The 24,714-nt window shown below is 37.2% G+C and overlaps 1 protein-coding gene across 8 annotated transcripts in view; it reads right to left on the reverse strand.

Annotated features, from left to right (window-relative positions):
• Positions 1–6,678: 6,678 nt before the first annotated feature.
• LOC107575152 (pro-neuregulin-1, membrane-bound isoform-like) overlaps positions 6,679–24,714 on the reverse strand; it is an 81,002-nt gene continuing 62,966 nt past the window's right edge. For 2 of the 8 annotated variants that reach the window (XM_016261570.1, XM_016261567.1), the window contains 6 exons: positions 21,099–21,157; positions 14,936–15,038; positions 14,699–14,813; positions 13,822–13,955; positions 10,550–10,750; positions 6,679–8,228 (listed from right to left, as the gene is read on the reverse strand). In XM_016261570.1, the coding sequence (XP_016117056.1) occupies positions 7,616–8,228; positions 10,550–10,750; positions 13,822–13,955; positions 14,699–14,813; positions 14,936–15,038; positions 21,099–21,157 (1,225 nt within the window). In that variant the 3' untranslated portion in view covers positions 6,679–7,615. Of the gene's footprint in view, positions 8,229–10,549; positions 10,751–13,821; positions 13,956–14,698; positions 14,814–14,935; positions 15,039–18,816; positions 18,841–21,098; positions 21,158–21,426; positions 21,495–24,714 lie in introns of all 8 variants that reach the window. The other 6 variants (XM_016261569.1, XM_016261565.1, XM_016261563.1 and 3 more) reach the window with 5 other exon arrangements.

A 24,714-nucleotide genomic window follows, 5' to 3' on the forward strand; every position in this document is an offset into this window, starting at 1 on the left:
CTTTTCAAAAATACATCGATGTACCAGGGGCGGTGCCAGAGAATTGTGAACGCAGGTGCTGCGGGTGCTAGATCACTGACAGAGGGAGCTGCTCAGTTCAGGGCTGCAGACTCATTCTTCCCACTGCTCGCTCTTTTGCTATTAAATTTCTCAGTTGGCTGCACAAGCACGGTTTTTTTTTTAACATTTAACAGCTACAATGCTGTTAATCAATGCATGCTGATTAACTTTTATTGTAGTTTATAGTTAAATGGAAACGAAAGTAGTTAACATTCAACCGTTCCTTTTCATCAGTAGTATTATTTGTGATTTGAATTTTGTGAATGGGAGTTCCTCTTTTGACATGTTATAAGCCCGGCTTCCGATGCTTTCACTTTCGACTTCACGATCTTGTCAGGTTTTACAATAAAATATAATTGTCTGTTTTGCTTACATCTATACACCCTTCTTTTCAATTACTTTCAAAAAGTGGTAGGGACAATATCGACCCTGGCAAAAAGTGGTGGGGACATGTCCCACCCGTCCCACCCACAAATTACACCTATGTACTCAAGTAAAAGTAAAAGTACACAATTTTTAAACTACTCAAAAAAGTACAATTACTGATAAAAACTACTTAATTACTGTAACGTGAGTATTTGTAATTCGTTACTTCACACCCCTGGTTTCCACGCACAACTTGGGAAAGTTAAATCAGAGCATTTCCTAAGGATCAAGACATTTGTAAAGTGCCATGTTCATGAAGCTCTTCTCTTATGAACAGCATTTAATTCACTATAGCTCTTTCCACAATACAGATGGTTTCCTGAAAATGCACGTTTGTATTTTACAGTGTCTTGGCACTGATGCACAGGGAATCTTAACATAAAATCAAGAAATCTCCTTTTGTCTCTTTGAGGCCCAGTGAGCAGTCGCAGGTAACCTAGTCTGTATTCTAAACAAACAAACAAACTGATGAGCCACAAACATTATCAGGAAGGCTATTCCAGAGTTTAGGTACTTTGAATAGTTAAGCATTTTATGACCTTAAAAAATAAAATGAAAATGGATTAAAGCATAGAAGATTGGTTAATATAAATGAGTTAGGTCATTTAGGACTTTATAAGTGTGCAATATTTTAAAATCGATCTTTACTTAATGTAAAGATGAAAAATTGGGGTGATAAAATCACATTTTCTTTAAGTTACATACTTTCGGGCCTTTATTTGGGAGCAGACAGGAAAGCATTGGGTGAAGAGAGGGGAGAAGGACCAGCAAGGACCTCAGGACGGGACACGAGCTCGGATCGTTGTGAACACAGATGTGTGGTTTGTCAGCGCACTAACCACGAGGCTGTTGGCACCCACAGGCCATGCTTTCTTGATCTGATAGTAACTCTTTCAGCTGCCTTTTAAACTAACTGTAGCTTGTTTATTGAAGGTGCGAGACGAACATCTAGTAGTGCATTGCAACACTCCAGTCTCGGGTTCATGAATGCGTCTGAACAGAGACTGATGACATTCCGTATAGATTGGCAGTGTTTCTATAGTTAAAGAAAGCTGCTAATATGAAAAAAAGACAAGTTGCTGCCTAATATAACACCCAGGTTTTTGACTGTGGAGGATGGAGAAACAGTATACTTACAGATGCAATTTGTATTCTAAAATCTTGTGCCATCCTAAATGTGATCTTACGCTCATCTCTCAGATATGCGTATGTGTGATTCATAGAATGAACGTATGTATGCACAGAAAACGCACGTACGCCTCTCTTTCAGATGTGACATCTATAACTCGCAAATGATCTTGAAATTGAACTGAATGGTTTCAGCTCTCTGCCTTGTAAACGCCTCCTAATTAATGTTAATAACATATAGAGGTTACCAGTCATCATCCAAATTGTTTCATTCAGAACAGCGAGCTGCAAGAGCAGCTTACATTTCCAAAAACCTGCAGTGGCCTACTCCGACAAGAAAAAGTGTGTACGTCGTTTGCAAATATGAGCGCTGGCATGGATTTTAGAGTACACACACTCTAAGATCACATCTGAGCATACGCACACTTTATAAATGAGGCCCAATATGTGAACCGTTCAATTAAAAATATCACTGTTTTATCATAATTTAATAGAAGGACACTATTATCATCTAGCCTTTAATGTATTTTATGCACTACATTAGCTTGTTAGACCAGGGGTTCTTAATTCTGGCCATTGAGGTTCATTTTCCAACCCTAATCAAACACATGCACAGTCTAATCAAGGTCTTCCGGATTCAGAAAGATGCAAGTAGAGGAGTTTGATCAAGGTTGGAGCTAAACTATGCAGGAAAGTGGACCTCGAGGGCAAGAGTTAAGAAACACCTGATTTAGGCATTTCATCTGGTCCAGAAGAAATATAGAGCTGAGTATCATTTTGTATTGGGTGTAAAGTTTAGGAGCATACAATTTTAAAAGTGTTCATTTATTTTCATCTGATTTAATCACAATCAGATTTTTCAGATCATCAAAGCAAAAATCAGTAGACTGCAATGGCAAGATGAAATAAGAGTTAGCTTTTAGTTTGCTGTGACCCCAAATGATTAGATCTGTTGACATGAATTAAACCACTGGAGCTGTACTTTTAGGCTGCCTTTAGGTGTTTTTGGAGCTTTGGTCTACATTCACTTGCATTGTATATGATATCCTTCTAAAATTCTTTGTTTGTGTTTTGCAGAAGATCGAAAGTCCAAGGTGAGTCAATGATGAGAGAACTTTTCCTTTAAATAATGAATGGAAGGCTTGCTTCCAAGCTGACTGAAAGTTATTTCAAACATTTTAGACATCTGACAGCACATACCTGATGGCATTAAAGACTTTCTATCCCATGACAGTTAAAACCTCATTCTTTGTTTAATGTAGTGTAGCTGGAACATTCCTGTGTTGCTTTTAAAGCAGTGACTTGTGCTGCAAATAATTCTAGAAGGGTTTATCAGACTTTCTGAACTCTTAAGCTTTATTCATTATAACCTGGCCATTTACATAGTGATGAGAAAAAGAACAGGGTGGAATAAAGAGTTAGTCATTGTGCCTGTATGATGACTGAAATGAGCTCAGTAAGGGGCTTGGCAGTTGATGATGTCGACTTAAGAGTTCATTTTCATATTTTTAACAATCTTTTTTATTTTTATTTTACAAAATGGAAAGAATGCAACAGTGCAAGACAAACCATCAAAATGCTAATATATCCAAGGGTTCATGCTCTTGTTTAGCTGCCAAAATTGTCACCTGGATGATGCCATTTGGTAGTTAAGAGTGACGTGTGTAATTTCTGCACCTCTTGCTCAAACACAATGCAAGAATAATGAATGCTTTTAAACAGGTTTCCAAATCAATTCCTTCGGCTGGCCAGATAGCACAAATGTGATCTCATGCCAGTGTTGCTGTCACAGGGTGCAAACTGTTCTCTTCATCATCTTCTGGGAGTATCTTCAACAGTCGCAGGATTGACTTCAAAACCTTAGGTCATGAGAGAAACAACCAATTGAAACAGCAAACAACTAAGGACATGTCATGTCATGTCATATCCACTTACTGAACAACATGCTAACATTATGAAATCAATGGTGGGACTTTTTCTTTAGCTTTTTTGAAAGGTTTTTCCCTTTTTTAGTGAGCAGGGTTAAAGCAGTAGATAGCATAGCTTCATAGATGTTTCATGTATTTCACAACCCACAAGACGGTACTTGCCATTTTTTCTAGATAGGCTTTTCTTGAATGAATGTCTTTGTGTAAACTATTTATCTTGGCCCACAATCAATTGTGCACAAATTCTTCTGTCTCAGGGAATTTTTGGGTTCTTCCTGTTTCTGACAAAATGCAGGAATGGAATTGTTCTCATAAATGCCACACGTACCAGACTTTTGTTGGGGTGTGGGTCAACAGTTCAGTCAGTGAATGTGCAAACCATTAATTTTGTTAATAAGAAATGCATCATGACTTCTGAAAAACAGACTATCCACAAACTGGAAGTTTTCTGTACTGTACAACTAATGCAACTTTGCTTGGTAACTGACATTTTAATCTTCATTGTGAGCAAAAAACTGAAAAATAAGATTATAGTGGATATTATGAACAAAATTATTAAGGAATGTATAAATGTAACGGAGGCTAGGGGGTAGTTGCAGGTAAACCTCACTTTACCTGCCTTTAGCCTCCTTGTTAGAGCGCCTGCCTCCCACGCCGGAGACCTCGGTTCGAATCCCGCTCGGAGCGAGGTGAAGTAGAACTGGTTACAATTGGTGCCGTGACCCGGATGGGAGTGAGGTTTAGGGGGGTGAGTGTAATGGAGGCCAGCGGATAGGTGCTGTGCAGGTAAACCTCACTCCCCTGATCTCAAGAGGTGCACTAGGGGCTGCAGTCTTTAGCCTCCTTGTTAATGTGTCCGCCTCCCATGCTGGAGACCCAGGTTCGAGACCCACTCGGAACAAGAATGAGGTGTGGCGGTGAGGACCCGGGAAAGAGGGGTTACATTAAGAGCACTAATGGTTTTCAGTGGGTTGGTATCTTATTAAGTCCATTCATCTATCCTCCAAACCTGTCACAGAGATGCTGGAGTCTATCCCAGCGTCTCAGGCTATATGGACAGATGGCCAGTCCATCACAGGGATTGAAATAAAGTACATTGCTGAAATATAACTTACCGCTAAACAGTCTAAACTGATCCAAGTCAAGAGAGAGTGTAATGAAAAATTGGTTTCTGGCAGCAGTTACGAGTCCAAACACTCTGGTGTAGGAATCCATGCAAGGCAGAGCACACTGGTGTAGTGGACACATACAGCCCTTCATGGCAGTATGCAAAAGTGTTGCAGAAGTCCAGCCTCGCCTCTTGTTTGGCTGTAATTTTTGATAGCCAAATTGTTGTTTAAAAATGCATTTCATCAGTATTGTGAAAACTGAATTGAAAATGACATTTTAAATGCAGTAGTACAGTATTAATATATGGAATATATGGAGAAAATTATCAGGAGTCTAAGCCAATTTTTTTTTCAAGATTATAATGATTTGTGTCCAGTTTAAAGACTGTTTACCAATAGGTGGTGCTGTCGCCAAATCCAGGGTACTGAGACAATACATACCAAGCTTTATGTCAACATTGCAAAGCATTGTGAAGTTAAGTCTTCCTGTTAGGTATCCTTACCGTGAAATTTAATATAAGAGTTTGCTATAACAGAATAACTTTTGGCCAGCATTATTTAACTCAAATTTGGTGAGAATTCGAAATATTAAACCATCAAAATTGTAACTTTTGATGTGCTACCAAGTTTGAAAGAAAATCCTCAAAATTGTCACCAGCAATACTGATTCCTGCTCCAATCGATATGCCATACTGGTCTATTGGCAGCCAGAAAGCACAGATGAAAGAAGCTACCGGATACATCCACACAAATGCAAACACTTAAGAGGGAATCAAATGTCGGTGAGTGTGCCATCAACACCTGCTAACACCTTTAGCTTATTTAAACAGCTTAGAGAATAAGTCATTGCAAAAATAAAGAGATCCAACACAGTGTAAAGCTATCATACATTTTGCCCAGACATTTTATAGAGTTGTTCATACAAGAGCAGATGAAAATGAACATTTTGCTCTCAGTTAGAGAGTGGTCATGTCTTGACTGACATCTCTGCCCATGCTTGTTTGCATGTATTGTGCAAGGCATGCCTGCATGTGTTTGTCCTCCTGTGCTCATGCGGCTATCAGAATGACAAGATTTTTTTTTTCTTTTGGAGATTTTCTGTTCTTCCTTTATCTTCACTGGCAATGTGGAGATCAAACAATAAGCCAAAATCTGCTATGCTGGAACGCTGATGCATTTAGACCTCACGCACATACCTTGGTTTGAATATTTCTGCTAAATGTAATAAACCAAACAGTAAATGATCAGCCTTTTCTGAAAACAAAACCAAGTTTGATGATGGAAGAGGTGATGTCAGCACATTGTATCATATCCAAAATCAAACAACTCAAGGTGGCCTGAATCGTTACATAAAGGCTTGAGTTAAAAGCAACATAACAAAGGCTGTTTTCAAGTGTCCCAAGTGTTCAGCTCATTTTAATTGTATAATCAGGTTCATGGATATTTGTCATGTTGAACATTTATTGTTTTTGAATGAGAGTTTGAATAACACAGTCTAGGCCTAAATGGCAAAACAACACACATATATTATGGAGTGATGAGAAAAGAAACCCCCCCCACTAAAATAAGGTTTTGTTGATGTACTGTAATGTAAAAAGACTGCAAATATCTCTTATTATCATTGCTATTAAAATATAGATTTATAGATGCTAGATTCCATAAGGCCCAGGTAATAAATAAATAAATAAGAAATAAATAAAGAAAATAAATACAATAAAATGGGCCACATTTCATTAAAATGAAAAATTAGGGGAAAAGGCCTTCACGCACTAGAGCCGTGAGCTTTATAGTGAGCTCTAGGTTAAAAGTGTTGTTTGTGTAACCAGTTCTTCTGTTTAGCAAGCTGGATAGACTATTAGCGGCTATTTTCAGTAAAACCTTGTGAATACATAAGTTACTGTAGTAATCTGGTGATGCAAACATAGCAAAATACTGTACAATAGGTGATTTGTTCTTTAAATGATCACACATATACACATAAACATGATGAAAAATAACATGACACAAAGGAACACTTGAATATAATGTAACATTCGACATGGATAGCAAAGGACAAATGTTAAAGAAAAAATGAGTTGGACAATAACTAATAAGAAATAAAAAGGTATAATCAGTATCATAAAAGTGGTGCTGTAATTTCCCCACAATAAATTGCTTGAGAAGCCAACGAGCACGATCGACAAAGTGAGCCATATATTCAGTCATTCTGCAGTAATATGAAAGAAAAACAATCAGATCTATAGAAGTAATGTCTGCTATACATGACAACAATAGTGATTGTGTTTGATTAATAGCTGATTGTACATGATTTGCTTCCTGTGAATTTTTTTTTAGCATTTACTCTTAATTTCTCTAGCTTTCAAACTGTCTTGTTTTCAGTTTGCAGCAGCCACACTTCATATTTTAAATCAAATTGCATAAGTAATTATTAACATAGTTTAAAAAAGCATTCTTGCCACAGTACGGTTGGTCCTGGTGACCCACAGCGCTGCTCGTTTTGTATGTCCCTCTTTTCTGACACATGATAGCAGGTGTGTTAAATAAGAGAGAGTGGGTCGACGGGAAAGCCACCGGGTCACGAGACCACAAAGCTTTTTACACTTTGATCCGATTGCAAGGATTCCGACATGGCGTGCTGGTGGAACTTTCTTTTTTTTTTTTTTTTTAGTTGTTGCCTTAAAGTCATGAATATATGGCCCAGTGTCATGATGCAGTCCTTTTCTCTTCAAATTTAAATTAAAAGGCACCATAGATTATATATTTTTTTCTGCCATTGAAATACTGTGACCTCAGCTACATGTGAATGGCACTTTTTTTCCATGACACAAACACGTTGTACACACACATATAAAAGTCTTTGTTTCACTACATCATCACTAAAATAAAAGTTGACGTTTTTCTTTTTGCAATACTTAATTATAGAAAATAAAGGTTTAGTGGTGATTTTTTTCTTCGATGCATCTTTCACACAGCTATAGGATCTTGGTTGGCCATGACGGCTGTCAGTCTGCTCTGCAGGTCACGTTGCGGTGAGAGGAGCAGCGCGGGGTTAGTTCTGCTGCCCTCCAGCCCGTCCAGAACAACTGATCCAGCAGCCAGAGGGCTCTGTAAGCCCAGAAACGGCGTGTCCTCCTCAGTCTCGCTCTCCGAGCTGCTGCTCTCTGAGTTACTGCCGCTGACCGGCTCCAGCGCCGTCTGGCCGCTCGGCTGAGTTCTGGAGCTGTTCGGGCCGGACGCTGCAGCTGTGCTTTGGTACTGCTGTGAACTCTCCTCCTGCTCCACGGTGTGCAGAGGGCTGGCCGGAGGACTGGGTAGCTCCAGGCCGTGATTGTAGTGAGCCGAGTTGCGGAGATTATGACCTGACTGGTTCAGACCGGATTTGTCACGCAGGATCGGCGGGGTCCGGAACAGCAGGGGGCGCTCCTCCTCCCCCGAGGGACTCGTTGCCATGGAAGGAACGGAGGTCGCCAGGCTGGACAGAGGAGCCGACATCTCGGAGGGAGGCGAGGAGGGCGTCGCCGGAGAGAGAAGCCCCACGGGGGACAGACGGCTGGGTGTAGTCATGGCAGAAACATACCTTGTGGAAGAAACACAGACTCACTTTACTGTATCTGTCATCAGTGTTGGGAAGGTTACTTTGGAAATGTAATAGGTTACAGATTACAAGTTACCCTGTTTAAAATGTAATAAGTAGTGTAATTTCAATTATTTTATTAACTGATTACATCATTTTGATTACTCTTCTAAATGTATAACAAATGTTTTCAACTGTTAATCATTTTCTAATATTTAAAGCAGGCAGGGTTAACCTTATGGTAGTGCTCAACACTGATTACTGTCAGACTTTCAGAATCCTCCATCACTTGAATTAAGATTATATTAATTTAATTTGAAAGCACAGCCACCACAAAATCAGACTTTATCACCTCTTTTTACTTTGAGATCTCTGAGCATAAATACAGATTTAAAATGATAAGATATAGTTTAATAGTTATGATGCTGTTTTTGAAATCAAATCCTTGCATTGCTATGTCAGGAAACACTAGCATCTAACAATGGCTTGGGAAAAAAACATTTAATCTTACAAATAAAGCATGCATACATACATTAAAGTTTTTCTTTTTGCAATACTTAATTATAGAAAATAAGTGGTGATTTGTTTCTTCGATACATCTTTCACACAGCTATAGGATCTTGGTTGGCCATAAAACCAAATTGGAAATAAAACAGTTATTAAATAAGCGTGCGTCCTATTCTGTGTCCTAAACTCCTGGAACACTGGTGTCTCATATTTCAGAGCAGTCAATGCAATTTGGGAAAGAAATCTATCAAATCTGTATGTGTGTGTGAAAATATTCAGATGTAATCACATTTGTAATATTTAACATTTTCATAAGTAACTAATTTAATTACACATTTTCTCTCAGTAACTCTAACAGATTACAGTTACTTTGATTGGTTGCACTTTATTTTAAGGTGTCCTTGTTACAGTGTAATTATACATTTAAGTACTGAGTAATATTAATTAACTACATGTACTTACTATATGGTTAGGGTTTGGCTTAGGGTTACTTGCATGTAATTATGCATAATTAAGTGTTATTATAATAGTAAGTACATGTAACGTGTAACAAGGACACCTTAAAATAAAGTGTTACCCATTTATTTTGTAATTAAATGAGGTAATTCTGTTACATGTAACTAGTTACTCCCCAACACTGTCTATCATGACCCATGCATCACCATCAACTGATGTCTTCTTTCGAAAGCTGCGCCTTCTGAAGATCACATTTCTTGGCTGCATACATCATGGAACATGTCATTTAAAAAAAGTAAAATTATAAAATGGACTGTTCTACCTTATGAGGCGTACTGCAATTTCTTTCTTACTTTGGAATGGTTGCTTTTCTGAAATAAAACATCCTTAACGGCTACATTCACATGCAATCCATTAGATTGATGGCTCAATTGGACCGAAAAGCCTAAATGTAAACACTTTAATTGATTTGATGGAGCTTGATCCAAATGAAATTTCGATCAGATTGGAAGGGGTCATGTAGATCTTTCCTAATCCAAACGAAAGGACAGATAAACTCTGAACCGTGCCCGAGCACGTTTGACCTCCAAAGCCCGGTTTGTTTGACTACTGGGAGCGCTCCGTGCCACGTTCAGGCGTGGTTCGTATAGCCATCCCTGGCCCGGTTGGAAGAGGTGGGCCAGGGCACGGTTCGGTTGGGCTTGGGCGCGGTACGCATGCAGGGTGAGTGCTAACCGCGCCGGAGCACGGATCAAATACTGTTTTGTGTGTGCTACTGTCATCATTACGACCACAAACATATAATATTACTACTACTACACTACACTTTTCAATTAATTTAATTCAATCAAGTATATTTAGGTTTATAATGGCTCTGGTTCTCACCTTATTGATGAACAGGAAATGTAGTTTGCGAGTAAAGCTGCAAATTATTTAATTAACTTTAATTATTCGAAAGAATATTAGCGAAAGTGGTTTTCTCCGTTATCTCGCACATGACGTAAGCGTGCTCCGGTCCGGAAAGTTTAGTGCAAATGTGATTGCAGGCCAGCGGGGGAGTGGGGAGGGGGGATAATCGTGCTCGGGCTCGGTTCAAGGCAACCGTGCCTAGTGTGAGTACACCCTTACATGCTCACAGCAGCATGTTGTGGATGTGTTGGCAGTATCACGTCGTTACTTGCTCTGCCGCAGCAGTGTAGCAGATCTATTCTGTCAAGACCAAACACATTCACATTACCTTGGTAAACCCTCCGAGAGTTGTCATGACAGAACTCTGCTCATTATGTAAGACAGGATATTTATTTACAATCCTAAATGAGGAGAGATGGGATCCTGCAAGAGTGCTATGCAGTGAACGGTACCTCTCGCTGTAGGGGGAGTCTCTGCAGGAGCCCTGGGTTTCTCTGCAGCTCTTCAGGTGATCGTTGAGCTGATGGACTCCTCCTGTAGCATTCAGACGCCCCCTGTGACCGGGCGTACCATGCCGGCAGTTCTCCACCGATGACTTGACCAGGACTGCGTGACTGGCAGAAACCACGCTCTCTGCTTTCCCATTACTCCAGCTGTGAGAAGCCAAAGCCAATGCCACTCATCACACACATCCTCTAGTCATGTGCTGTTCTTTCACCGTGATTCTTCATCTTTAAACAGCCACTGTCCCTTGGTTTCAGACATATTTTACCACTTTCTCCAAAGACATTTCAGTGGTTTCAATGGTTACAAAGACTTCTCGTGGATCTTACTTCAGTATTATAGGTGGTGTAGTACTTTAACAGATATTCACTAAGCTTTTGGATCAGGTTTTTAAAGAACACTCTTATGCTCATCAAAGTTGTGTTTATTTGACCAAAAATACAGAAAAAAACTGTAATATTATGAAAAATTATGGCAATTTAAAATAATGCTTTACTATTTTAATATACTTTAAAACATAATTTATTCCTGTGATGCGCAGCTGTATTTTCAGCAAAGACTCCAGTCTTCAGTGTCACATGATCTTCAGAAATCACTCTAATATGCTGATTTATTATCAATAATGGAAACAGTTTTTTCTGCTTAATTTATATATTTTTGGAAACTGTGATACTTTTTTTCAGGATTCTTTGACGAATAAAAAGTAAAAAAAGAACAACATTAAAAAAAATAAATAAATATTTTGTAATAATATACACTACCATTCAAATGTTTTTTTTTAAATCAATTAATATTTTTTATTTTAGCAGAGATGTGATAAATTAATAATAAAAAAAGTGATAGTAAAGATTTATATCGTTAGAAAATATGTCTATTTTGAATAAATGCTGATCTTTTTAACCTGAAAAAGAATCCTGAAAAAAGTATCAGATTCCAAAAAAATATTAAGCAGCACAACTGTTTCCAACACTGATAATAAATCAGCATATTATTAATAACAGAATGATTTCTGAAGGATCATGTGACACTGAAGACTGGAGTAATGATTCTGACAATTCAGCGCTGCATCACATGAATAAATTATATTTTTTACAGTAGATTGTCCCATCCTAACAAGCTTATTTATTCAGCTTTCAGATGGTGTATAAATCTCAATTTTAAAAAATTGACACTTAAGACTGGTTTTGTGGTCCATGGTCATATATATATTTGGCTTCTACAAAACAATATGTAAAAAACATAAGGAGATAATGGTCAATCTGTCTTTTTAAAAAATCCTAAAAGAATGGGACTTCTATGCTACTGGTCAGCCATGACTTTAAAGATATTAAATACACAAATACACTACAGTATAAATATAATGTTACAAAATAACTTCCTGTAAAGCTGCTTTGCACAGTTACATTGTAGTTATATTGTACAAAGTTGTATATACAAATAAATATGACATGGTTTGAGTGACATTAGATTTTTCCAGCTAGTGATCTTGTGTGTATGCTGTTGTTGTGTACTGTACTGTACCTCTGGCTGGAGGAGTGAGAGACAGCAGTGGACAGATGTGTTGATGAAGTAAACTCGTTTGTAGAGAGAGATGTTTCCACTTCTTTGTTCGTCACGTGCACATGAGGAGGGACGCTATTTTTCGGCATGTAATGCTGAAATCAGACAAAAGTCGATTGTTGTACCACTGTTTTTCTTTTACCATGTTATACACTTTGTTTAACAACAACTTTAACAGTTTTGTTTTTTTAAGCTTTTTTTTTTTTACAACATTTAATATTGCTTTTTAAAATTGTATCCAGAGGCTGTTTGAAATAAGAGAAAGTCAGTATAAACTAAGAGGAATGTGTATGTTTAAAAAAGATATAAGGGCAAGAACTAATACAAAAAATAGGTGTATATCTGTCAAAGGGGTAAATCTGTGAAATAATTGTGATAAGGAATTGAAATCATGCATTTCACTTTTCAAATTTAAGAAAATAATTAAAAACAAGGTGATAAATAAATTAGTATATGTAATAAACTATTGAAACAATATCTGGAACGTGTATTTTTGTAATTAATTATGTATGTACATTTGATGAGAAATGTCTTATGTCACTGTTTTGTTTATCTTGTATTATCAAATCCAGTGAAAAATTCCAAAAAAATATTAAGCAGCACAACTGTTTCCAACACTGATAATAAATCAGCATATTATTAATAACAGAATGATTTCTGAAGGATCATGTGACACTGAAGACTGGAGTAATGATTCTGACAATTCAGCGCTGCATCACATGAATAAATTACATTTTTTACAGTAGATTCAAATAGAAAACCATTATTTTAAATTGTAATAATATTTCACAATATTAATGTTTTTTTCTGTATTTTTGATCAAAAAAATGCATCCTTGATGAGCATAAGAAACATCTTTGAAAAAACATTAAAAATCTTACTGATCCCAAACTTTTGAACAGCAGTGTGTATATATATATATATATATATATATATATATGTGACTCTGGAGCACAAAAGCAGTGTTAAGTTGCTGGGGTATATTTGTAGCAATAGCCAACAATACATTGTATGGGTCAAAATTATTGATTTTTCTTTTATGCCAAAAATCATTAGGATATTAAGTAAAGATCGTGTTCCATGAAGATATTTTGGAAATTTCCTACCATAAATATATCAAAACTTAATTTTTGATTAGTAATATGCATTGCTAAGAACTTCATTTGGACAACTTTAAAGATGATTTTCTCAATATTTCGATTTTTTTGCACCCTCAGATTCCAGATTTTCAAATAGTTGTATCTCGGCCAAATATTGTCCCATCCTAACAAGCTTATTTATTCAGCTTTCAGATGGTGTATAAATCTCAATTTTAAAAAATTGACACTTAAGACTGGTTTTGTGGTCCATGGTCACATATATATTTGGCTTCTACAAAACAATATAATAATGGTCAATCTGTCTTTTTAAAAAATCCTAAAAGAATGGGACTTCTATGCTACAGGTCAGCCATGACTTTAAAGATATTAAATACACAAATACACTACAGTATAAATATAATGTTACAAAATAACTTCCTGTAAAGCTGCTTTGCACAGTTACATTGTAGTTATATTGTACAAAGTTGTATATACAAATAAATATGACATGGTTTGAGTGACATTAGATTTTTCCAGCTAGTGATCTTGTGTGTATGCTGTTGTTGTGTACTGTACTGTACCTCTGGCTGGAGGAGTGAGAGACAGCAGTGGACAGATGTGTTGATGAAGTAAACTCGTTTGTAGAGAGAGATGTTTCCACTTCTTTGTTCGTCACGTGCACATGAGGAGGGACGCTATTTTTCGGCATGTAATGCTGAAATCAGACAAAAGTCGATTGTTGTACCACTGTTTTTCTTTTACCATGTTATACACTTTGTTTAACAACAACTTTAACAGTTTTGTTTTTTTAAGCTTTTTTTTTTTTACAACATTTAATATTGCTTTTTAAAATTGTATCCAGAGGCTGTTTGAAATAAGAGAAAGTCAGTATAAACTAAGAGGAATGTGTATGTTTAAAAAAGATATAAGGGCAAGAACTAATACAAAAAATAGGTGTATATCTGTCAAAGGGGTAAATCTGTGAAATAATTGTGATAAGGAATTGAAATCATGCATTTCACTTTTCAAATTTAAGAAAATAATTAAAAACAAGGTGATAAATAAATTAGTATATGTAATAAACTATTGAAACAATATCTGGAACGTGTATTTTTGTAATTAATTATGTATGTACATTTGACGAGAAATGTCTTATGTCACTGTTTTGTTTATCTTGTATTATCAAATCCAGTGAAAAAGTGACACTCGTCAGATAAATATGTATAATAATCAAAGGCTTCGGCCTACACCTTTTTCAGTTATTATATATATATTTATTTTTATTTATTGTGAAAGGGACCGAAATAAATTTAAGTTGAAGTTGACGTTTTTAAGTGATTGTTACAATACTTGTTGACCATTAATCTTAACATAAATGGCATCGGTTTTTTTTTTTTCTCAACACTGTTTTAAAGTGCAGTGTACAGGATTAAAAATGTTTCCGGTAACGGTACTCACATTGACCAGCTGCAGGTTTTCGGGCGGAGGGTGGGGGTGCTGAGGGCCTTTGGCCGCAGCATTTCGCTCTCGTAAACTCTGCCGCAAACGATCATGCAGCTTTTTCCTCTGTTTCCTACATGTGCAAAAACATGAACAGCTCTTAGACCGCAGGAGAACGCATTCAATGATTACCAATAATTTTAGTTTTTGAGTGAAACATTAGTACAAACTAAGACATTTCAAAAAGGGAATTACTTTGTTTTGCAGTAAGCCACCACACACATGATGCCAACAACTAGAAGAGCGATGCAGATGCCTGTTATAGTCAAAACGCGTTTCTGATAGAGCTCCTCAGCTTCTGGAAGAGAGCACAGACTGCTTTTGAAGCTTCCAGGTGAAACACACACACATCTCAGTCACATTCTTACTTGGAATTTTCAAAATAATAATAGCTATGTCTAACAGATTTCCAAGTAAGAACACATGTATGTTTCCAGTGACGCTGGGGGTTTACTGCTACTAGGACACACAGATGCTTATTGATCTCAGGATGTAGTTTTGCTGAGAGGGGAGGGGAGGAGACAATGGGACGTGTTAATTCAAGGTCACTTCAGAATCATCATGTCATCACAATTAAATGAAATGCAAACTCTGCAGGGCCCGAGGCCTCTGGGATGTCTTCAACACTCAGTCATGCATTTCACTCATTTCATTATGAGGTTTAATTACAACACTGACAGACTGCATTTATCGAAGCCTTCAGCAAGCTGTGTTCTTTTTTCATATTGTTCATTTGTTAGTCTGTTTTGATGTGTATTTTCGTGAACGTTCAACAGATATGGATGCTAAAGGCTTTAATAAAAAGTCATGAACTGGTAGTGGTGTAAACTCACAGTTTGGTAACAGAATGGCTGAAAAGACCCTGTGAAAATGTTTGACAAGCATATTTTTCTTTCCTGTGTTGACATACAGTTTGACATGGGTCATAGCAAATTTCTTATAAATTGGGTTTAGTTTCCATTTGTTGCTTGCAATAGTCAAGGCGTGTGCAATCCTGCTTGTGGAGGGCCACTTTGCTGCAGAATTTAGCTCTAACCCTAACTGAACACATCTAATCAAGGTCTTTAGGACCTGCAAGGTGACCTGACGCAGGTGTGTTGGAGTTTAACTGTGTGTTCACACTTGTCATGTTTGGCTCGATTAAAATGAACTCTGGTGCGATCGCTCTGTTAGTGCGGTTTGAGGAAGTGTGTACGCTGCCATCCAAACCCTAAGTGGACCGCGGTCCGCTTCCAAACAAACTCTGGTGCGACCAATCAGGTTGTGAACGTATCACTATGCCTTTAGCAGGGCTGTACATTAACTTTTTTTGCACATAGCACTGGCGCTACAGAGGTTGAAAGTTTTGTAGCACAGGCCAAACAGTTGTAGCACACGAATAAAACCGTCTGTTATCATGTCTGAAAACAAACAAGTAATGGAGTTCATGACTTAAACAGGCATTGACGTTCCATACAGAGCACAGAAAATACAAACCATCACAAAAATTGTTTTTAGACAGTTTTTTTTTCTTTATTTGCTAAAAATGGAAGAGTGCAGAAGCATAACACCTCCTACACCTCAACAAAATATTAAATAAAAAAGAATGGCAGACATTTAGGCCAAAGTGGGCAAAGATAAAAATCCTTGTCATTATTTTATCTTTGTTATAAGAAAATAAACTGTCTGGTTTGGTTACCCACATTCATCAAAATATCTTCTTTTGTGTTCGCGCTCAGAAAAAAACGCATGCTAGAACAACACGTGAATTAAATGTTTAACCAGCAAGGCTTTAAAGCACATGCAACAAATTTACTTTTGTGATTGTGTCCCGTGAGTATAACTCTACCGCTGAGTTAACATTTGTTGTGAATGTATGTCGCATTGTACAGTATATTGAGACCAAGTAATGGAGTTCATGACTTAAACAGGCATTGACGTTCCATACAGAGCACAGAAAATACAAACCATCACAAAAATTGTTTTTAGACAGTTTTTTTTTTCTTTATTTGCTAAAAATGGAAGAGTGCAGAAGCATAACACCTCCTACACCTCAACAAAATATTAAATAAAAAAGAATGGCAGACATTTAGGCCAAAGTGGGCAAAGATAAAAATCCTTGTCATTATTTTATCTTTGTTATAAGAAAATAAACTGTCTGGTTTGGTTACCCACATTCATCAAAATATCTTCTTTTGTGTTCGCGCTCAGAAAAAAACGCATGCTAGAACAACACGTGAATTAAATGTTTAACCAGCAAGGCTTTAAAGCACATGCAAAAAATTTACTTTTGTGATTGTGTCCCGTGAGTATAACTCTACCGCTGAGTTAACATTTGTTGTGAATGTATGTCGCATTGTACAGTATATTGAGATGGAGGCGCCAGAACTGTATCGCACGTGTGCTACAGTCGTAAATGTATTCATCGCACAGACCAGTTGTTTCGTAGCAAGTGTGACATATATGTACAGCCCTGCCTTTAGGTTTGGTATCTTTAGGTTCGCTGTCAAAAATGCTAGTGTGAACACTAACTGGATCAGGACCAAATGTACCAAGAGAACTGAACTACACGTGTGAACACACCCTAACTCTGCAGGAAGGTCCTGCAAGAATAGGTTTAGACAGCCCTCCCATAAGGGGTCGGGGCATTCTCATTCCAAAGAGCATTTGATTGGACAAAAACTGTACACACCCCCGAGTGCAATATGGTGTCATCAATATTTTTGGGCTATTTTCTCTGCAAAAAAGATCATTTTGATTATTTTTGACTTCACAGGGTCTTTTTTAGCACAGAATATTGTCACAAGAAACGTTATTGAGGCCTGTGAGCAAACACTACCACCCATTTGATTTAGATCTTCAATCTCTAAGTATAGCATATTCTTGATGCACACAACACAATGGCAATCACTACAAACAGACACTGATAAAACACAGAGGAAGAAACTGAAAAATGGGAGAAAACACGGAAGAAAGTGAGGAATGTGACATCATGCTGAAGATAGAGGGATGCATGAATGGAGGGCAAAGCAAAGCTGAAGGGATCTAAACACAGCATAACTACTGCAGTGCGGCTTCTCTTCTGCACAGCTGAACTGTGTGTGAATTAATTTAGCTGCCTCTGTGTGTGTGTGTGTGTGTGTGTGTGAGAGAGAGAGAGAGTCTTACATATCTGCTTTGAATAGGAGATATCAGAGGTCTTCATGAATAATTAACAGCATCCTTCCTACCATGCAGGCTAATGCCCCCCTGCACATCACATGCTTTGGAGCGGCTATCCACTTTCTTGCCTAAAACACTAGAAACCTGCAGAGTGGCTCTGAGCAGCCACCTGAAGCCCGGTGCATTAATATAATAAAGAATAATAATGATGTCAATCTCCAATCATCTTGTTATGGCTGTTTGATCCCTTCATGAGCAAAAGGAAACCAGCTGAAGTTGAAGGAAACAGGCTCAAGCTTATAGCATATTCTTGATGCACACAACACAATGGCAATCACTACAAACAGACACTGATAAAACACAGAGGAAGAAACTGAAAAATGGGAGAAAACACGGAAGAAAGTGAGGAATGTGACATCATGCTGAAGATAGAGGGATGCATGAATGGAGGGCAAAGCAAAGCTGAAGGGATCTAAACACAGCATAACTACTGCAGTGCGGCTTCTCTTCTGCACAGCGGAACTGTGTGTGAATTAATTTAGCTGCCTCTGTGTGTGTGTGTGTGTGTGTGTGTGTGTGTGAGAGAGAGAGTCTTACATATCTGCTTTGAATAGGAGATATCAGAGGTCTTCATGAATAATTAACAGCATCCTTCCTACCATGCAGGCTAATGCCCCCCTGCACATCACATGCTTTGGAGCGGCTATCCACTTTCTTGCCTAAAACACTAGAAACCTGCAGAGTGGCTCTGAGCAGCCACCTGAAGCCCGGTGCATTAATATAATAAAGAATAATAATGATGTCAATCTCCAATCATCTTGTTATGGCTGTTTGATCCCTTCATGAGCAAAAGGAAACCAGCTGAAGTTGAAGGAAACAGGCTCAAGCTTCTAGACCTACGAATCTGCAAACTAGGAGGAAAGAACAATTCATACCCATAAATTCAATCCCAAGATGTTCTACCAAGGCAGACAAGGTGATGAAAAGAAAGCAAAACACAAACAAACAGAAAACAGTTGAGCGGTTTTGTCAACTCTGACTGACTGCACACAAACACCACCTCAAAGCACCTCCGAAAACACTGAAATCATCTCAGCATGTAGAGTACATCATGGTACATCACACAGACACACAAGACATTGGAAAATAAATCATTAAAACCTATTCTGTTTGACTTTAAACCCACCATGAATATGCATCGTTTAATGCTTTTAGAGTTCATTAAGAGACACATGGATGGTTTGTCACACGTATATAGCGATGTGCATCTCTATATACAGACTCGTACGGTTGGTTGTCATCATGACACAAGGACATGCACATGCAGATGTCACTGCGCTCACATCATTATAGAGACCGACCCTCCACATTTCACTATGGACAAAGTCAGACTCGGTTATTCATGTCATTACACCAGCACATGTTTTAGATAAACATGCTGTTAAACACATGCACATCGCTGTCACCTAAACTATCTGTGACGGTCAGAAAGAAAACCTGATTCTGCTTGTCTGAAACCTGAGCCAGTCACAATTTGAAAGCAATATAGCTAGCAAATTGATTCCCCTGTACATTGAGAACAGGTTCCATAAATATAATTTTAAATAAAAAATGAGGTTCTCAGAAATGCACATACGGATTTCTGATCAAATGACAAAAAATAATGTAATTCTTAGCCATAAACACAGAATGCATAAAAATGGCTCTCCAGCCATAAACTGGAGTCATATTACAATCACAAAAATTTAAAATGACCAATTTGAATATAATTAAAAATAATCACCCTTGCTTATCAACTGTTTGACTGGAATGCTGAGCTAATAATGAAGTGTTGTTAGTGGGCCAATGATCTTGATCAGTGATAAATCCTCTCTGGACACTGTGCCAGTGCATCTCTACTGATGGAGGTCATGCTATGAAGGACACATTAGCAAACACTATTAATAGCTGAGAATAGATTGTCTGCAGATCTCCAGTAAATTTTGCTTTTTTTTAGCACTTTAGATAAATCGATGGAGATGTTCTGTCTGCTCTATAATATATAAAGTCCTATTTGATGTCTCTTTTGAGCAAGGTTCATGGTGTACTGATGGGTTTCAGCAGGGGTCCTTCAGATCTGCTTCAGAGACAAGAATTAAAGAAATTATGTTTTTTACTGTGGTAGGCCACTTTAATAGGGTCATTCTCAGAGAAAGGTGCAAGTTGTGCGCAGGGCACTGAACTTATACTATTTTATACATTTAATAATTCCATTTTTTTTTTACAAATATGTTTTGAAAAAGAAATGTCATATTGGGTTATTAGGACAGATTATTATTATTGTCGTTGTTATTATTATTATTATTTCAATTATGAATGATAAAATATGGGAATTCTAAAGCAGTGTTATTTTAAGTTTTATTTATATACTATTTTTGTTTTTAAAAATATAGTTTAATAGTTAGTTTTAATTTTATTTATTTAATTTTTTATTTTCATTTTATGTGCGTTTGATATTTTAAATTATGAAAATATTTCTATTGAGCTTTAATTTATTTTAATTTCAGATTTAGTTTTAGTCATTTAAACATATTAAACTTATTTCAGCTACTGCAGTTTAGTTTCTTTACATTTATATTTTTCATCTAATGTTTCAATTTTATTTTATTTCAGCTTAACAAATGAAAATGATTTGTAATAGTTTTAGTTTTTAACAACACTGTTCCAAACTAAACATTTTCAAGAATTCAGCAGCATTTTTTAAAAGAAAAACTTTCAAGCACAAATGTTCACTGTTTAGACTAAGGACCCTTAGTCGTTTTAAAGGACTAGCTCAAAAAACATGTTGATGAGCCGAGAGTAAAGTCACTGTTCATAAAATATCATGAGCCAGTTGCTGTGATTTTGTCCGCAGACAGAGCTCGATTCGTCTGTTCCTGTTTAAGTCTAAGATGATGTGAAGCAGAGAAACCCCAGATAACTAACATGTTCAGATCAATGAATGTCAGCCCTGTCTAACCATCGTCAGCTGACTAGCATCCAACAGAACAAAACTTGATTAATAAACACTAAACATGCACAGAGGAGTAATGGAAAACATAACAGAATCCCACAATAACTAGATCACAGTCTGATCTGACTTCCCGTCCATCGAGAGCACAAAAACAAAGCAACAGGAGGAAGCCCTGACTGAGCATGCTCCAATACAAGCACAGACAGGAAGAGGAAATAGACGTACTGTAGAAGCTGGCCATTACGTAGTTTTGGCAGCGATCACCAGTAAACTCATTGGGGCACCTGAGAGGGAAAGACAGAAGTCACAGAGAGAAAAGAGAGGAAGACAGGAAGTGAGTTTGACACCCAGAAGTCCCCCGCACACACGCGTGTCTCCGGTGTTGCCCCCTGAACGTCTCGCAAACGTCTTCGCTTCCAAGAGCCAATCAACAGTCAACCGTGACAGAGAGAATGCTTTGTGAACAGCGGAGGCGGCGAGGAAAACAGCGCGGAAACAGCGGTGATGGTGTGTGTGTTTGGGGGTGAAGGGGATGCTCACTGACTGCACATACGTTTGGGGTCTACGACTCTCACAGGGTCTGAGGTTTGACAGCGGTTCCCTGTGTATCCTGGAAGGCACCTGGGTTAGAAAGAGGATGAGCACAGCACAACACAGCATTACACAACAACACCATGCAAACACTCTCACAGGCTTAGGCGCCATGTGCGGGTTGGATGGGTGGGACATGTCCCCAACACTTTTTGAAAGCCTTTGAAAAAATATAACATGCAGATGGCTTAGAACGCCAAGTAAAATCCTCTCCAATCCGTCTCCAGTCGTTCTTCATAATTGAATTCATTAAAGTAACACAAAATATATTTGCACCCGTCAGACTGGCCTGATCTATCCACCTTTTTCCTAACGAGCCTACTGCATTTTAAATTATGGGAGGCACTTCCGGTTTGGGGAGGTTCCACTTAAAAAGACTGCAACAAATCATTTCAGATCATAAGATTATCTGTCATTTTGACTGAATATGGGCTGTACATTTTCATTCATTTTCTATTTTCAGGAGTCAGGAGAATAACGTTTGGTATATTAATATCTATAGAATAGCTCTTTTCAGCCCCGAAAAAATGTACTGACCCCGAACTTCTGAACAGTAGTGTATTTTGTAACACAAAACATCTATGTTGAATAAACACTATTCTTTTTTAAATTTTATTTATCAAAGAATCCTGAAAAAAGTATCACATGTCCCAAAAAATATTAATCAGCACAACTGTTTCCAGCATTGATAATAAATCAGCATATTAGAATGATTTTTGAAGGATCATGAGACAGGAGCAATGATGCTGAAAATTCAGCTCTGTATCACAGGAATAAATGATAGTTTGAAGTATATTCAAATAGAAAACTGGTATTTTAAATTGCAATAATATTTCAGAAAATGCTATTTTTTTCTGTATTTTTCTTCAAATAAATACAGCCTTGATAAGCATAATAAACGTCTTTAAAAAACCATAAAAAATCTGCTAGGGGTGTAAGTACATGTATTAGTAACTAAATTTTTTTGGTATTGGTATTTCAGTTTCGATATTTCATTCAATAAATGCCGTTTTGATGCTCGTTGATGTGTGAGATATATGTGACTCAGTTCAAGGCAGCACGGATTGGTGTAGGAACATCATTTAGATTTAGAAGTTAATGTAAAAACTGCCTTGTGTGCAGTTTACATATTTGCAAAGAAATATTTATATTTAAGTGTTAATTATATCAAAAAATAAATAAAAATGAATTTAACAGTTTGGGCTCTAAGTGTAACCTTTAATATTATAGTACTGTGTAAGTAACAGGGCTCCCTGTATGTAGCCATTATTTGTTCAGTAAACCACTATTTAATAAAAAGGGGAAAAAAAGCAATTTTATGTTTAGCTTTTCCCCCTGCTGTACAGAAACCGTACCAAAGCATTTTTTTGTGTGTACCGTTACACCCTAATATTTGCCTATTCATTAAAAGGCGACTCCCAGCAGTGTGATGAGTCAGGGTGCTCTTTTTATCCTTCAGTGAAGAACAAAAAAACGAGTATATCGGTGCCTTTACACAATAAGAAGATAACGAGAGGACACGTTAACAACTAGATTTTTGGCTTTCCCCGAGGACAGTGTGAATAGGGTTGGACATCCAAAAGTCGCTTTGATGCTGGGCTGTTGTGGGTGGTTGCTAGGGTGATGCTAGGTGATTTTCATGAATTTCTGGGTGCAACATGAAAAAAGTCCACCTGTGATCTTCTGGTCTCTAGATATGGCTAGACTTCCTCCTTCAATGTGCTTGGACATTCCCCATTGTGGGACTTTTTTTGTAACTTTCAATATAATACATATTCCAGTGCATGTTTACCACATGAGGTTTGCATACTTGAGCTAAGGAAAGAGGGATGTACTAGAAATGCAAACAGTAAAATGTTTGTACAGCAAACAGGTAGTGTGTGTGTGAGGTCATGAAGACTTGAATTTGGCTTATTCAGTACTCAAATGTTATACCTATCTATGCAATACAGTGGAATACTGCAATAAGTTTAGTATACGACCCCTATTAATCAAACATTTTTTATTTTATTTATATAGACTATATATATATATATATATATATATATATATTTATTATTAGGCTATTGTTATTATTATACCCTCACTGGGGGCTGAGCCCCCCTAAAATGAAAAGCCTAGAATCGCCCCTGCTGTAAAGAGAGACACAGAGAGAAGCTCCTCTTGACTGCAGTGCTTACTGATCTTACTGACAGTGCAGTCCTGACTTCAGCACTCGGGTTTGTGCTTATTCACCGAATTGGACAGTAAGAGCATGAATACCCCAGAGAGTGCTGTCAGAGAGAGCCATGCACGCAAAAAACCTTCGCTAGCAGTATGTGATCTGAAATGAGGAGGCAAAGTCCTCACTGCCTTTATGTTTAATCCAATGTAAAGTAATGTTCCAGTTATAGCATAACTAATGTTACCACATCTTTCAGGTTAAATAAATAAATGTTGCTACACTTTCAAAAAACCAACAGTACAATACAATTTTAATTTGTATTATTATATTACAAATGTTTTATTAATGAAAACTAAGAATATATCTCATCATGTTTTTAAAGCATTTTTACATTTATTCCAAAATAGTAACTATAAGAACACAGAGCAACTTTCAGATTTCATGTCTATTTTTATTTGTGAATTGATGCTTAGCTGTTATCTTTAATAGTCAGAATCAGTATTTAATGTTTTTTCAATTTTGTAGAACTCAAGTAATCAGAAACATTACCAAACACTAGACACTAGTTAGACACTTTGACAATATGCCAATGATAAAACATGTAACCAAAACCTGTACCTACTACTGTATGTTTGATATTTCATGTTTGCATCATGGTGACAGACTGAAAGCTGCTGTTCATTGTTGTTACAGAACATTTATAATTAATAATAGTCTACTGGTGTCTACCTTGACTTCTGAGATTTTTTTAAAAGCATTTTCCTCGTATTATTTCTGAACTGAAAATTTGATGTTTATCTGCTTAACCCCAGGGCATCCATTATGTAGGTGACTTTGTTTCTTCAGTAGAACACAAATTATGATTTTTAAGTCCAGCCTTTGCAGTCTATCAGTCGTATAATGCATGGCAGTGGTAACAAAATTTATGAGAGTAAAAAAACATGCACAGACAAATCCAAATTAAACCCTGCGGCTCGTGACGACACATTGATGTCCTAAGACACGAAACGATCGGCTTGTGGCAGAAACTGAAAAGTATTTATATCATTTTTTACCTCTAATACACCACTATGTCCAACTGTCTTT

Source organism: Sinocyclocheilus grahami, unplaced genomic scaffold (genome assembly GCF_001515645.1).
Source record: "Sinocyclocheilus grahami isolate Dianchi unplaced genomic scaffold, SAMN03320097.WGS_v1.1 scaffold2485.1, whole genome shotgun sequence".
NCBI lineage: Eukaryota > Metazoa > Chordata > Actinopteri > Cypriniformes > Cyprinidae > Sinocyclocheilus > Sinocyclocheilus grahami.